At 40.6% G+C, this 13,553-nt stretch overlaps 1 protein-coding gene across 10 annotated transcripts in view; it reads left to right on the top strand.

Annotated features, from left to right (window-relative positions):
- Window positions 1–13,553, top strand: part of DOCK10 (dedicator of cytokinesis 10) — a 164,797-nt gene that overhangs the window by 64,294 nt on the left and 86,950 nt on the right. For all 10 annotated transcript variants that reach the window (XM_074833712.1, XM_074833709.1, XM_074833706.1 and 7 more), the window contains exon 3: window positions 5,073–5,162. In XM_074833712.1, the coding sequence (XP_074689813.1) occupies window positions 5,073–5,162 (90 nt within the window). The remainder of the gene's footprint in view (window positions 1–5,072; window positions 5,163–13,553) is intronic.

Raw genomic sequence — 13,553 nt, 5'->3', positions numbered from 1 at the left:
TTCCTATTTCTCACTTTTCTCCTACGTGTTTACCAGACAGGAGGCCATGAAAGAAGCGTGGCAACTTCCTTCAGATTGCTCTCCCTCTCACCTTTAACCTTTCATATCTTAGTCTTGCATGAATTTGTTGTCATACATATGTACTTCTGCTCCTAAGTGTCTTTATGTAGTCAAGCAAAATGGTTGCTGTATCCTTTCAGAAGTATTTTTTTATCCTTTCTTCATGTCACCATCATTAGGAAATTCACTGAACCCCTAGCAGTCTCTTTTCAAATCTCTCCAGGATCAGAAGTCTTGCATAGAATCATTGGTGCTCTCCCTTAGTGGCAACAGGCTCAGCACTCCTTTGCTAATGCCTTTGCTTGTGTAGAGGTTTAGTAACTAAATATATGTTAACAATATGTTGATAAATATGAGTTAATTGTCATAAAAAGGTAGCTGAAAGTATTTAATAGGTACTTCAATTTGATATGGTATAAAAGTATGTTAAACTCTGGGTCGTGAAAATTTGTTCCTCTTTCTCTCCCCACGTACTATTTTTTAAATCTGTTTGATGAGTGGAAGTCAGAATTGTATAAATGTAGCTGAATGTCTGATTTGAACCTGCAATAGAAATAATAATTCATTGCCTAAGTTTAGGACAGGTATAAGATGGCAAAGCTTAACTGTGTAATGCAAAACCTATTGAAGTGCAGCCTGATGTGCTCCGTGCTCTTCTGGGCTTTTGAAAGCCCACCCAAGTGCCCTCCAAGTATCAGGGAGGCCTTAGAAGAGGGGCTGAGTCATGCAGTGCCAATACTCTCCATCACTGCAGGTGTGACTGTCTCCAGGCTTCTCGTTTTGCTCTGAACAGGGAAGAGCCAAAATCTCCCTATCTTTCAGATTGTGAAACCTCTGCTAGCTAGATATTGTGCAGGGACGAAAGTTGTTCGTTTGGATACAGAAGTTCACAACAGAACCAGATGAATATTTAAGGGGAGAGGGCAAGAGTAGGCAATGACATTACCTCTTCACATGAAACAGAGCGCATGTGTCACAAGGGCAGCTCTAAGCACAGATCTTAAGAGCCTCCTTGGAAGTAAACCTGTAAACCTGACTGTTATTTCTAAGATAAGAAGAGTTACAATGGTGAGATCATGGGTTATTTTCAATAGCACAGGACTTATCTCCCACTTTCCCATGTGATAGGCATCTGCTCATCCTTAGAGGACCAGAAATTGAGTCCATTATTCTCATGACTAATGGGATACGGTATCCTTGACGTGCAAATTCATGGCTGGGAGGAGCAGGAAAGCAGGAGGTATCTAGACTTCAAGGGATGTACTCCAACTACTTAAATAGAGAGAGCTAATGCAGTCAGCAAAGTAAACGCTGTGTGGGCAAAACCTAGCCTCTCACACTGAATGTGATTCAGTGTATGATGGGGCAAAATCTGTCCTTTAAATGTGCTCTGTTGTTGCTTTCCTTTTGCTTTGCCCCCGTGCACGTACCTCCTCAGTGAGGTCTGTGCTGGGACAGCAGACAGCAGCCTGTCAGGAGCCCTGTATAGCGACAGCATTTACACGGTGGTATTTGTACAGCAAAAATGCATCTTACTGTGCTTTTTAATTTGATGGACTAACTCATTACAGTTTTTGGTAATGTTAAATAAATCTGTTTACTTGGATGAGAAGTGGGGCTGAGCAGCTTTTCTTTAGAGAGATTGAATCTAAGCATTAACATACAGGAACATTTCTGCCCATGTGTGGTTAGCTCTCTTAGAAGGGCTGCCGTTTCAGGAAGTAAATATAATTATTTTTGATGCATCTGTCTGAAGATTTAACCACTGGTAACATGCTTTCAGACTAAAAGCTATTAAAATAGATTTAGAGTGAAAATGTTTGAAATGGTTAATGGAGTTTGAACTCCATTTTCAAATACTAAACTCACCATGTCAGTGGGAAGTAGACACTGTCTGAAAACATGATTCCTAATCAGTTGTTTATAAGGAGCAATATTAACTTGTGGCTTTCACTGTAGAAAGTGGATGTAGCGAGAGAGGGTGCTAAATTAAATTGCACCTTATAACTTAGCAAACACCTGGGGCCAACAGTTTCTGCAAATGAGACAGTCTGGATAAATGCCAGAAATTGTTGGATATAGGGTATTTATATAAAATAGATTAAAAAATAATTCAGAAGAATTATGAAATTTAATGTTTTAGGCTGATACCTGCATTATTTGATTATCACAGTTTGCATGCACAAATGAGAAGATAGTTGGTCTCTGATTTGAACAGACAATTGCTATGATTGCCTAAACATTAGAAAATTAGGCTGCATTCAAAGCACATTTATAGATGCTGAATTCTGTAAATAAAATCCTTTATCTTTTTGATGACCCTTTCCGAAGTGCTTAGTCTGTTGTTGAATTTTAGTTGTTTTCTGAAATAAAAAGGTTTTGGTGAATACATGCTATGCCTGATCAGCCTTTAAGAGCACTTAACTTTGGAAGTAATCAGCTATGAACAGGAAGTGTTTTTGTGGCAAGGCTTTTGCAGCGAAGTGGTTGACATAACTAATTCTCAGAAGGGAAGTGCTTTGTAGATTTTTAAAACAAGTTTAAATATAACAATACACAAGATTTTCCATGTCCCAATTCTATGTCAATAAACCTGTGATATTCTTTGTCAAAGTCTGAAAACGCGACAAGCCCAATGTTATCCGATTTCTCTGTTTTGCACGGCTGTGTTTCATTCTTTCAAGTGCAGTCTTGAGAAGGAAAGCAGGTGAAACAGTGGGCTTGAGTTATGTCTTGTTCAGCTACAGGCTTTTTTACAAGCTGTGTAAGGAAGGGGAAGCACAATGACCCTATTAAGGCAAATGCTAGCTGTCTTGGTCAGTGTGTTGATATCATTTGACAAGAAGCATTCTGTTAGGTAAAAAATTTTACTTACTCTGTCTTAATTAAACAAAAATACTGAAGACTATCTTCTGTGTAATACATGGGGCAGATAAGTTTTGTTATGGGCAAGCAGAAGAGGTTGTTGGGCTCTCTGCAGCTCAGTCACCATCCCAACAAGGTCAGTGAGAGGTACAGAGTGCATCACACGTCTCTTCTCCTGTGGCCTCCCACTCTGCCATAGTCTGGAAACTGCAGCTGATCTTCAGCAGTGGTGATAACGTGGAAGGACGGCATGCATGCTTTGTGGCTGCTGCTGCTGGCAGCAGGGCCCCAGCCCTGGGAAGAATGATGGACCTCAGGGCAGCCATGGGTTTTCAGCTGTGCTCAGAGATTGCGTCTCGGGACCACTCAAAAAAGGGGACTTGGAATGTCACGTATGTATGAAGTAAAAGTAATGAAGTGCCTTCCAGAGACTGTGGGTACTGCTGGGGGGTCCCTAAGCAACCAGGATTCAGACATCTTCACTATTGGTAAACGTGGCCTGAAAATTCATACTTCTCTATCTGCTGTCTCTTTTACTCGTAGACTAAATGACGTGTGTAAATCTCCACTGCATGCAGGCTTTGGTAATACAGCTCTGTGGAGCCCAGGAACCCACATTTAGGAAACTGTGCTTAGTTTGTCGGAACAACAGGGTTTTTTCCACTTTGTGGTGTCAGCAAGGCGCCATTGTCATTTGTGGGAGCCAAAGTGTTTTAGTTACATTGTATCTTGAGCTATCCAGATGAAACAGAAAAAGTTTAGGGAATCCCATGACCTTGGCATCTGCCTGAGTGATAGGTGCCTTTTCTTTCATAATTACTCATATGGAAAGTGATGGGGGAATCAGTGTGGTCTGTGTAAGCTATAAGGAAAAATCATGTTGATAATATCCAGGCAATTGTTGCATAGAGTCTGGGTGCTTCTATTTGTAGAGAAAAAACATCACTTTTTAGTCTGAGCTGAGGGTTGGGAGGAGATCCTCCAGGGATGCCGTAGATAGTGCAGGCTGCTTCATGGTATTAGTAAGTAGTGGTTCTTCATACTAAACCAGTCATATGCCATAGGCCTACCTCTGGAAATGATGTGCCTTTCGTATGGAGAAAATAAGCTTGGAAGATAAGATTCATCTTGGTTTCAGTCCTTTGTTGCCTTGAGTGGTGGAGTTACTCCATTGTAACTGAGAGCATAATCTGGTCTGATGGGGTTTGGTTTTGTTTGTTTTCCCCTCTTATGGCAGAGAAAATGAGTGGGCCAGATCTATGGATTAATTCAAAATACCCCAAAACTTCCTCTCATGTGACTTTTACAAAGTGGCTGCCTTGCCTGACCTCAGCATGAAGGCACTGGGTCACACAGAGGAGCACTGCTGGTGGCCTTGGCCTCTCGCTGGCCTGGTGGGAACTAAGGGAAGCTTGGGTCCTTGTGGAGACCTTCTGGAGATCCACTTCTCTGTGAGGTTTCCTGCTGTGGGGCCTGACAAGCAAGCTCAGTCAGGAGCTGCTTTCAGAAAAATTGCTTAATTTGTGTAGTATCTGTTGAGTCTTGAAAGGAGGTTGTAGGAAGTGTCAGGAGTCTCATGTCAATCCTGCTTTACTGTCTGCACCCATGGATGGAAAAGCTCCACTGAGAAGCTGTTGCCTGGTTCCACTTGCTTTCCGACCATCGAGCTGTCTTGTGGCAGTCCTTTTGCAACTTATTGGGAGGACTCTCTGCTCCTCTCTTCTTCCAAAAGAGTCAAAGCTTTTAGTTCTGTTTTCACATTCCTTGCTGAAAAGGCATGAAGTGCAAAAGGGAAGTGGAGGAAGCGAGTAACGCTGTTGGCTTTGGTGTATATTTCTGGGAGAGGATGTAAGGAAGACTTGACTTTTTAATCAGAAACCTCAGAAACTGAAGCAAGTTTGCCTGGAACAACTTTGTTCAGAGAAATCTGTTTGAACACTGCTCTTGCTTGTAATTAATGCTTTAGCTGATAGTATTGAATAGCATGTGTGGGCAGGAGCTGGGTTGTAGTTGTCGGTATGCATTTGTATTGGCTGTATGACAAATTGAAAAATGCAAGCCATAATAATACGATTCTTAACCTCTTCGTGAGACAAAACTGCTGTTCTGTCACTCTGACTAATTTGCTTTTTTTTGTTTATTGTCAGACAGACACAATTTCACTGGAAATCAGGACGCTGTATCCTTCTGTGCCTGAAGATGCAGAACAAAAAGCAGAAAATTTATTTGTTAAAGAGGTAAATATCTAGTGTGTGTATCCTTTAATTTTAAATAAAACCAAAGGTTTGGGGGAGGCTTGCTATGATAATAATAAACGTCTTTTTTCTTTTAGTATTGTTTAATTGATTTGAATTGGGTTTGAATTGTGGAGACCAGAAGGAAGGGGAGGGTTAACAGCATATCTGCGGGTGCCTATTCTGAGAGGTTTGTATGTAGGAAAATTGCAAAAGCACTGAATCAGACTCTCATTCTGCTGTTTTTCAGCTGCATTCCCTGTCACTACTAGTCCACTGATACTGATGTTGGTATTTTTACATGAGTGCTAATCACTGGTGATCTGAATGTGCTTTGCACTTTGAAAATATTGGTATCTTTCCAAAAAAGATAACTGACACTGTTTTAGACTGTTAGAGTTATAAGGTGTGTATCTTATTAGAGGTGTATATTATAGCTATCTGAGAAGTAGTTGCACTGTGAAGGATGTGTAGGGGTTTATATTTATTGTCAGTAGTTAGAGTCTGTTCTACCTTCATAGCAGAAAGTCAAGCAAAGTTCTTCTATGGCAGTTAGAGCCCCACCAGCAGTGATTAATTGCTCTACCTTTAAAAAACACTATAGTTGTATTGTTTCCATACCTGATCTCAAATTGTAGAAGAAGATTGCTCTTCCTATTACCTCAGAGATATTTTAGGTTGTCACTGGTTTCATTACTTTGAAGGACATTGAACAGTGCAACCAGCACCTCCAAAGGAATTTACTTTAGATGGGTCCCTGAACTTTCCCCATCTTTCACTCTAGATGTAAAGTATAGCTCATCATTTGCATTAACAAAACAGATTTATGAAACCAAATTTTCAGCCATCTTCTATAAGGGGTTTAATTCCAAGCACTTATAGTTAGCCCATACTGTGTGTGTTCTCTGCTGTTTTTTTCACAGATTGGGATTTTTCAGACCTGGCTTCCTGGTTTGAACGAGTATAGGCTATTTGATATGCACTACAAGTGCAAGCTAATTTGTCGAGGAAAAGTCAGTTGCAGACAAACACAGAGATTAGAAAAAATAAAATCCCAAGATTAGGCAGAAATATAGCTGTTGAGTTGTATGCAACATGACATTTTACAGGCTGGCCCTATTTCTCTCCAGCAGGTCTAGAAAGAGCAATAACAACTTACTGCCAGCTCAAATTGCCTGAACCTTGCCATCTTTCTTAAGCTGACAGTAGGGTTAAGAGATAACATAGCTTGTGGCATTATCTACCTTCCCAGAAGCCTTGCTGCCTTTTCAGCACTTTGGGGTCTGCTTTTTATTTTAAGGTTCCACAAGTTGCAAGGCCAGCACTGTGCTCGTGGCTTTACAGAGAAAGTGGTGGGTCTAAAAATGGAACATAGAACACAGTGTCTGGGAATCATTACAACTGAGTACTCCAAGGAGATGCTAATGACAACCTGGTAAAATACATATTGAGCACATCTATTAGCTTTCTCTGCAATACCAGTGAGCTAAGGGGACGGGAAGAGGGGAGCAAAGCAGTGGAGGAAAAAAAAGTACTACTGAACTGAGCCTGTGCATGGAATAGTAGCAGGGTAAGACCCTCTTTTAAAGTAGAAATGCATATGTTCCACTTTGCCACAAAGCCAAAAGCTAAATATAAAATAAATTAAGCTCCAGAAAGAGGTTGGTTTCTAGGCCAAAATTAAGTAAAACTGAGCATGGGCTGCTGTGAAGATCTGTGATTGTAGTCCACTGCAGCAATTGCACAAATCTGTACTGACCCATCAGCAGTCTGTTGTGTTCCAAGTTAGTGTTCAGCACTTCTGGATAGATGGACAGGAGTGGAGTTTGTGACCTTCACTTCTTTTTTTGAGCTGTGAAAAAGCCAACACTTTACTCAGTGAAGGAGTCTTCTCTTTCTTCAAATATATTATGATATCATGAACAGTGAAGGCATCCGTCATGTGCATACTTGACTATCTGTTGGTCAGCTGGACTTGTTACAACCCAAGATCAAATGTCTAATTCCTGATCGGACTGTTGGGGAAGCTATACAAAGTCAATGTACAGTTTCATCTCGCTGAATCCATTTTTGTGTTCTCTATAAGTGGTCACAGCTCTCTGTGACCATTAGTGTATGTTACACTATCTTAGTAGTTTATCAAGTTCTGAACAAAGGCATGGAGCAACTCAGTTAACTACAAATGAAGGGTCTGCTGTTGAAGGTAAAACATTTTCTTCACATGGCAGAGTGAGGACATGGTACTGAAACTATTTCAAGAGCTCAGATCCATGGTCTTCTGTCTCATCCTTCTGGACATTTGGTGATTCAGATGGTCTTGTCTATAAGGTACTGTTAGGTCATTTAAAAGGGTTGTCAGAGGTCTGTGGTAATGCCTGAAACCCGTGTTTGTCTCTTCCTGGGCATTTGTTTCCTACTGGTGACAGTAGGAAGGCTTTACTTCTACCTCTAGCTCTTTCATTGCTAGAGTCCTTCAAGGATCAGGTTTTTTTCCCCAGCCTTTACCAAAATCCATACATATGGCAGCTTGGGGATTTGATCAGATTCCGTTTGCTCAAGTGATTGTAAACAGTACTTACAGGCACGCCAGGATGACTTGATTGCCTGTGCAATATCAATATCGGTTTATGGATGCAAAAGAGCTGACAAGCAAGATGAAGAAAAGTGAGGCTGATGTTGCTGAAGCTTTCAGTATGGATAGTATTTGATATTGTCCACCCTGTAGTGGAAGGTTTGTGCCTCTATTTGTCTAATTCAGTTCTCTTAATAATGCTTTCAGTAACCAAAAACTTTCACTGTTGGTGATATTCAGATGTTATGGTAATGGGTGAGGCAGAAGAATTTACTTTAAATAAGATGTCTAACCTTCTCCCTTCTGCTGAAACAGTAAAATGAAAATTTAAAAAAATAAAATTAAGGTGACTTGAATAAATAAATAGTCCTTTGATAACTAAATATTTTCTGTAGCATGCAAAGAGAATAAATATTTTACATTTTATGATTGATTAATATCTGAGTCATTTTATTAATTTACGGCTAATTATTAGGTATATTCTAAAGCTAATACTTTGTGAATTGATCATTCCTATACCTGTAGTTGTCTTGGGATATTTTCCTTGTGGATTTTTCCACCTTAGCTTTTCTTAGGCAGGAGGAGCCTGAGTAACTAAATTAGGTTCCAAGAAAAGAGAAGTTTCCAGAAACCTTTAAAGCCAGAGTAGAATTCTCTCCAGTGTTTCTTTTTTCTAAGTATTCCTGACTTCCTTGAATTCTGTACTGCACCATGCTGTTTCCTCCCAAATAGTGAATTTTCTCATTCCTCACAGTCTGCTGTATGTATTCATACCAGTCAGCATTGTCCTCATGGTCCGTAATTTTGGCAAATAGAAACATTCATTCCACAAGAAACAAAAGAAAATTCTTCCTTTTAGTCAGTGAAATATTCCTAATATCACCTTTCCCAACTCTGTATTCCTGAATATGCAGATCAAATGGCAATCCTTGGGATTTTTCCCATGTTTCGCTCAGAAATATAAGGGGATAGTACAATTTGCAATTCAAAGTTATATTTATTTTGAGGAATTTAAGATATCTAATTGCAACATATTTAATCCCATATTGGTTTGCATCAAGTCAGTATTTTCAGAAAGTGTGCATGCATGTACACACACATGCATACTATTTGTGTATCTATATGAATGAGATTTTAGGTATATATGAAAAAAATCTAGAAAGTAAATAAATATTAGCTGTCATCTGTCCTTTCTTAAATGAGTTTAAGTCAGATGATCCCCCTAAAAATGATTGGTACTACTTGAATATGTTTTTGGGAGGCATGTTTGCAGAGGGGTGGACCCTGTGGGTGAGGAAGGGTGTGCTGGGAGCTGTGCAGGGGCTGGAGCAGGATGGAGCAGAATGCTGCAGAAGCTTCCCTAGGTTATACAGTGTAATTGTGGAAAAGAAATCCAGAGGGGCCTTTGAGAGGGTCTCATCCCTCCCTCCTAGGCAGACCAGGTACCTCCTGACCCATCCTTTTTGCTACAGGAGTCTGATCCAGTGGTGGTGGCTGCTGTGGGAAGGGCTCCTTTGGTGACTTGCTGGGCCTTGGATCAGCTTGCAAACACCATCACTGGTGGTCTCATCCATATTCTAACAAAGGTGATGGAGTTCACATTGCATTCTTAAAATCCTATTGCTACCATGGTTCTGCTGTGTACTTACTGGTCACTGAGGTAGATTGCCTACTAACATGCAGAGGGGCTGATTTGGGGCTTGTTACTATTATTAAAGGGTCAGCTAGCATAGATTCAAGTCAGGCTTGTCTCCTTCAGAAATCTGCTGGCACTATCGAGCTGTGTTTGCGCACACTTGTAGCCTTAAAAGTCATTGTAGAGCCAGTTGCTTCTTTCAAATCGCGGACATCTGTCATCTTAGCAACCTGCTGGAAAAAGCCTGGGAGCAGAGGCCGGTTATTAATGGCATGTGTGACCTGATTGTGTCCTGCGTGCAACATCTGGAATCTGCCAGCGCCTCGAGTAAGGGAGTCTGAGGTGAACCCAGAACAGAGTATGCTAACAGCACTCTGCACATGCAGCATTACTTAAACCTGTCTGGTGACTCTATTTGATGTCAAATTGTGGTGTTTTACAGAAATTACTCTTAAGGCTGAGGACAATGAAGAAACAAGCTTGCTGGGGATTGCTGTTGAGACTGAGCTTTCCTGCACCCCGGTGTTGGCTACTTTTCATTTGCTGGTGTAATTGTAGTCCTCACACTTCATCCTTAGAGCAGTAGGGTGAAAAGCACTACATCAAAATGAAATAACAGTGTAAGAATATTGAAATTTCATTTGATGGATGATGTAGTTAATTTTGTCTGCTATAGTACAGTATTCATGTGGATGCCTCTTACCTTTCATGTGTAGATTTTCTAGATACAAAAGTTGGAGTTGTCTCCTATAGTAAGTTTGTAGAGCCCTCACCATTCATCTGGGGGATTTCTTTGAGATTTTGCAGGTTGTGTGTACAGGACCTGTAAGTAATTATTAAACATGAGTTTTATTAATCGTAATGTTAAGAGACACAGCTTTCTGTATAACTACTGGAAGTGGTTGTATGTCCATACAATTGATTTCTGAGGCTTTTCTATTTACAGGCTAATATGCATTGCTCTTACATATTTCAAAGTCAAATTAAAATGGGAATGCCTGTTGATAAATGTCACAAAGTTTTATTATTGCTCATTACAGTGTAGATTTCCCCAGCTTCAAAATCTAAGTGCTTTCAGCACTTTAAGGAACTCTGTTGTCAGGACAATGCCATACATTGTTAAAGGACAGTGGGTCTTTTGATAGCACAAGAGGTAAACACTTTTTTAAAATACTTTTTTAAAATTTAATACTTTAAAATAATAGTGTGTTTTAATGTTTTGGTTTGTTACCCTGCTTTGTCACTGGACTTTACTATATGTGTAAACTGTCTTAATTTGGAAACAGGTTTGAAAGCCCCCGAATGAAGGTCCCGGTTGCTAGCAGCTAGTCATGGTGGTGCCGTGCTTGTTGCAGGTGTAAGGGAACAGGGGTAGGCCTGGGGTGGAGGGCTGAATTTCAAGCCAGGGTGATCACACCGCCTTCCACCTTCCCAAATCCTTGCACGCTGCTTTTGGTTGTTGTAGCAGAGGTCACAGGAGGGAGAAGCGGTTGGGCAGGCTTTATGAGCAGTGCCATGCATGTCCCCAGTCACGGGGCAGAGCACAGAGCCATCTCTGCAGCTTCCCCTTTAAGCACTGTAGCCATGTCCAGCTCTGGAAGGTCTTTGCTTTCTGTGTCCAAGCTCTTGCATGGGCTTGCCTTTCCTTGTTCAACATCTCCTGCTTTCCACCTTAGAAACAGCTGCTTTGTAAGGGTGAGTGAGGTGGCAGGATTGCTCTGTGTGTGAAGTTTTTCTGCAAGAAGCCCCGTTGTTCCACGAATGACTTTTATCATATGTGCGCCTGTATTTCTGAAGACCACATACCTAGCACTATCTTAGAGAAAATATAAGCAGGGGAGTTGCTTTCAAATGTTTCAAGGTGTTTTGCTTCATTTGTGTTTCACTTCCCGTTCTCTTTTTTTTTTTTTATTTTCTTTCTCCAAAGGGTTCATTTGCATTGTAGGGTAAATCTTTTTTAAGTACCTCTTTCACTGTGGTAGCCATTATGCTGTCATCGCCAGAACCAGAGCTAAGAAGTTACAGGTGGAAAAAGCTTTCAGGATTGTCTGTCTCTAAGGAAAAATTAGGCCAGCTGGGCTACAAGAAAAAAGAAAATAAATGACCTGAATTTGATACAGCCCTTGGGAATGGGCTGTGCAGCCTGCCTGATCAACAGTGCAGTAGGAAAGTTCATGCAAACATGTGCCAACCCTCCCACGTCCCAGAGCTTCCATTTCTCCATCTGTATTTTTCCTCCCACACAGTCCACTTGAGCTCAGCAACCCCTGCACTGGTGCCCCTTCGCTCTTTGCCAGGAACAGTAGGATCCATCTCAGGCCTCTTGATGAAATCTCTCCCTCTAGAAAGGTTTTTCTTGTTCCTCAAATCAGGTTCGCAGATATTTTTCTTCATTGCTGAAATTCAATTTCCAATAATAATTTCCAATTAAAAAAAAAATCATTAAAAGTCAGCAGTCAACTGAAGTATTTGATTTTTAGTTGGGATATTCTGAAAAGAAAATGCTGTAACTTTTTTTAAATTTAAACTAGATCTAGTTTACAATGGATAGCCACAACAAGCTAGTTCAAGAACAGCATTAGCTGTTGCACTGAATTGGCTTGCCTTTTCTGAATTTACTGAATGATACATGAATGTGCTGCTTGTCCCCTTTGATTTTTATTTTGATTAGTTTTTTCTTTGAGGAGGACAATAAATCTTTATAGATATAAGCTAAAATACTATGGCGTGCTCTATATGTTATTCACAACTGTTCTTTTGAACACATCAGCCTATAATGTTTGCTATAAAAGCCTGTGTTGAGAATTCTCTGTGGGCTTTAATTGCATCTGTTAAGTAGAATACTTAGTAGTGAAAGTACCACAGGGAAAAAGCAGTCCTTTCTGTAGAAGGTTCAGTTGGTTTACATTTGCCATTTAGAAAGCAAGTGAAGGTCTGTGCTCATCCTCAAAACATTCAGGGAATGAGCTTTTCATTGGCTCATGTAGAACAGAGTATATGTTGCTCTTATAAAGTATTCTTTATAGCCCAGGTGACTATCAAATAGTTTTAACTAAGACTTAGATTACACGAATGCAAGAGTAACCAAATTGTTTTATGAAGATTCACAAAACAGAAAGGTTGGATTTTGTTTGTTTGTTTTTCTCTCTATTCAAAGGCAAAGTGCAAACAGTATTGTAAGTGGTGTAGGAACATGGTTGTCAGGGGTAGGCTTTGGACCTGACCCTTCAAGGTGTGTAGTCAGTTATAATGCTATAGTATTACATTCATTCTCAGAGAATATGTGATTATTTTATATTGTCTAATGGTCACACTTTATACCGCATCCTATACAATAATGAAGGTGTATGTCAGACCAGAAGGTAGATGCTAGATCCACATGGAATGTGTTTACTGCAGAGCGTCTTTGCTTGTGCTGAACTGCTTAGTTTGATGTCAGGGTAGGAGAGAAGTGTCTATAAATGTGCCTCCACTTCCTTGCTGCCTTTTCTGTACTCTAAAATAAAGCTGTCACAGAAGACAGTGATCACACCCAAGATGACTTCATAAATTAATTTGTGGCTACATACTCTGCATGTTTTACACAAGATTTAAAAAGATTTGTTAAGACAGTGCTGAGTAATTTAGAAAGCACCACCTGTAAGTTTTCAGCCCATCTCAGTTTTTGCTCCAGCAGCCCAATAATCCCCTCTCTGTTCTTCTGAGGCAGAGACTGCTGTGCAAGCAGTCACTCCCGTAGGAGCTTGAGAAGAGGCTAGCAGGGAAGAGAGGGAATGGTCCTGGTTGGCGGAGTACTAATTTAGCCTGTACCTTTGTTGCCTTTTCTTCCACTTTCTCTGCATAGCTTTTGGTATTTACATATCTGTGATCTATCCTTTATTCCATTCTCTTTGTCTCCTGGAGTCTCATCCTTCCCGTGCCTTTCTGTGAGACTGTCTTTCCTGTTCTCACTTCAGATTCCTTTCAGTGCTGCTGCTTCTGTCTCTACTGTAGATCTCCACCATTTTCCTTCCACCGTTTTCCTTCCTGGGTTGCCTCCTTTTGGTCCCTATGGTCTTGGGCAGCAGCCTCTACTGTGAGGTTTTAGGCTTGATCCCTCTCTTTCTTCCTGTCCATCTCACATGAGCTGATGCAAATGTTCAGGTGGAGTGTGGGGACACTCCTAGTTTAGACTACTTTGTAGATG

The sequence above is a fragment of the Strix aluco genome, chromosome 9, assembly GCF_031877795.1.
Source record: "Strix aluco isolate bStrAlu1 chromosome 9, bStrAlu1.hap1, whole genome shotgun sequence".
Lineage (NCBI taxonomy): Eukaryota > Metazoa > Chordata > Aves > Strigiformes > Strigidae > Strix > Strix aluco.
This window is presented reverse-complemented; position numbering and strand designations above follow the sequence as displayed.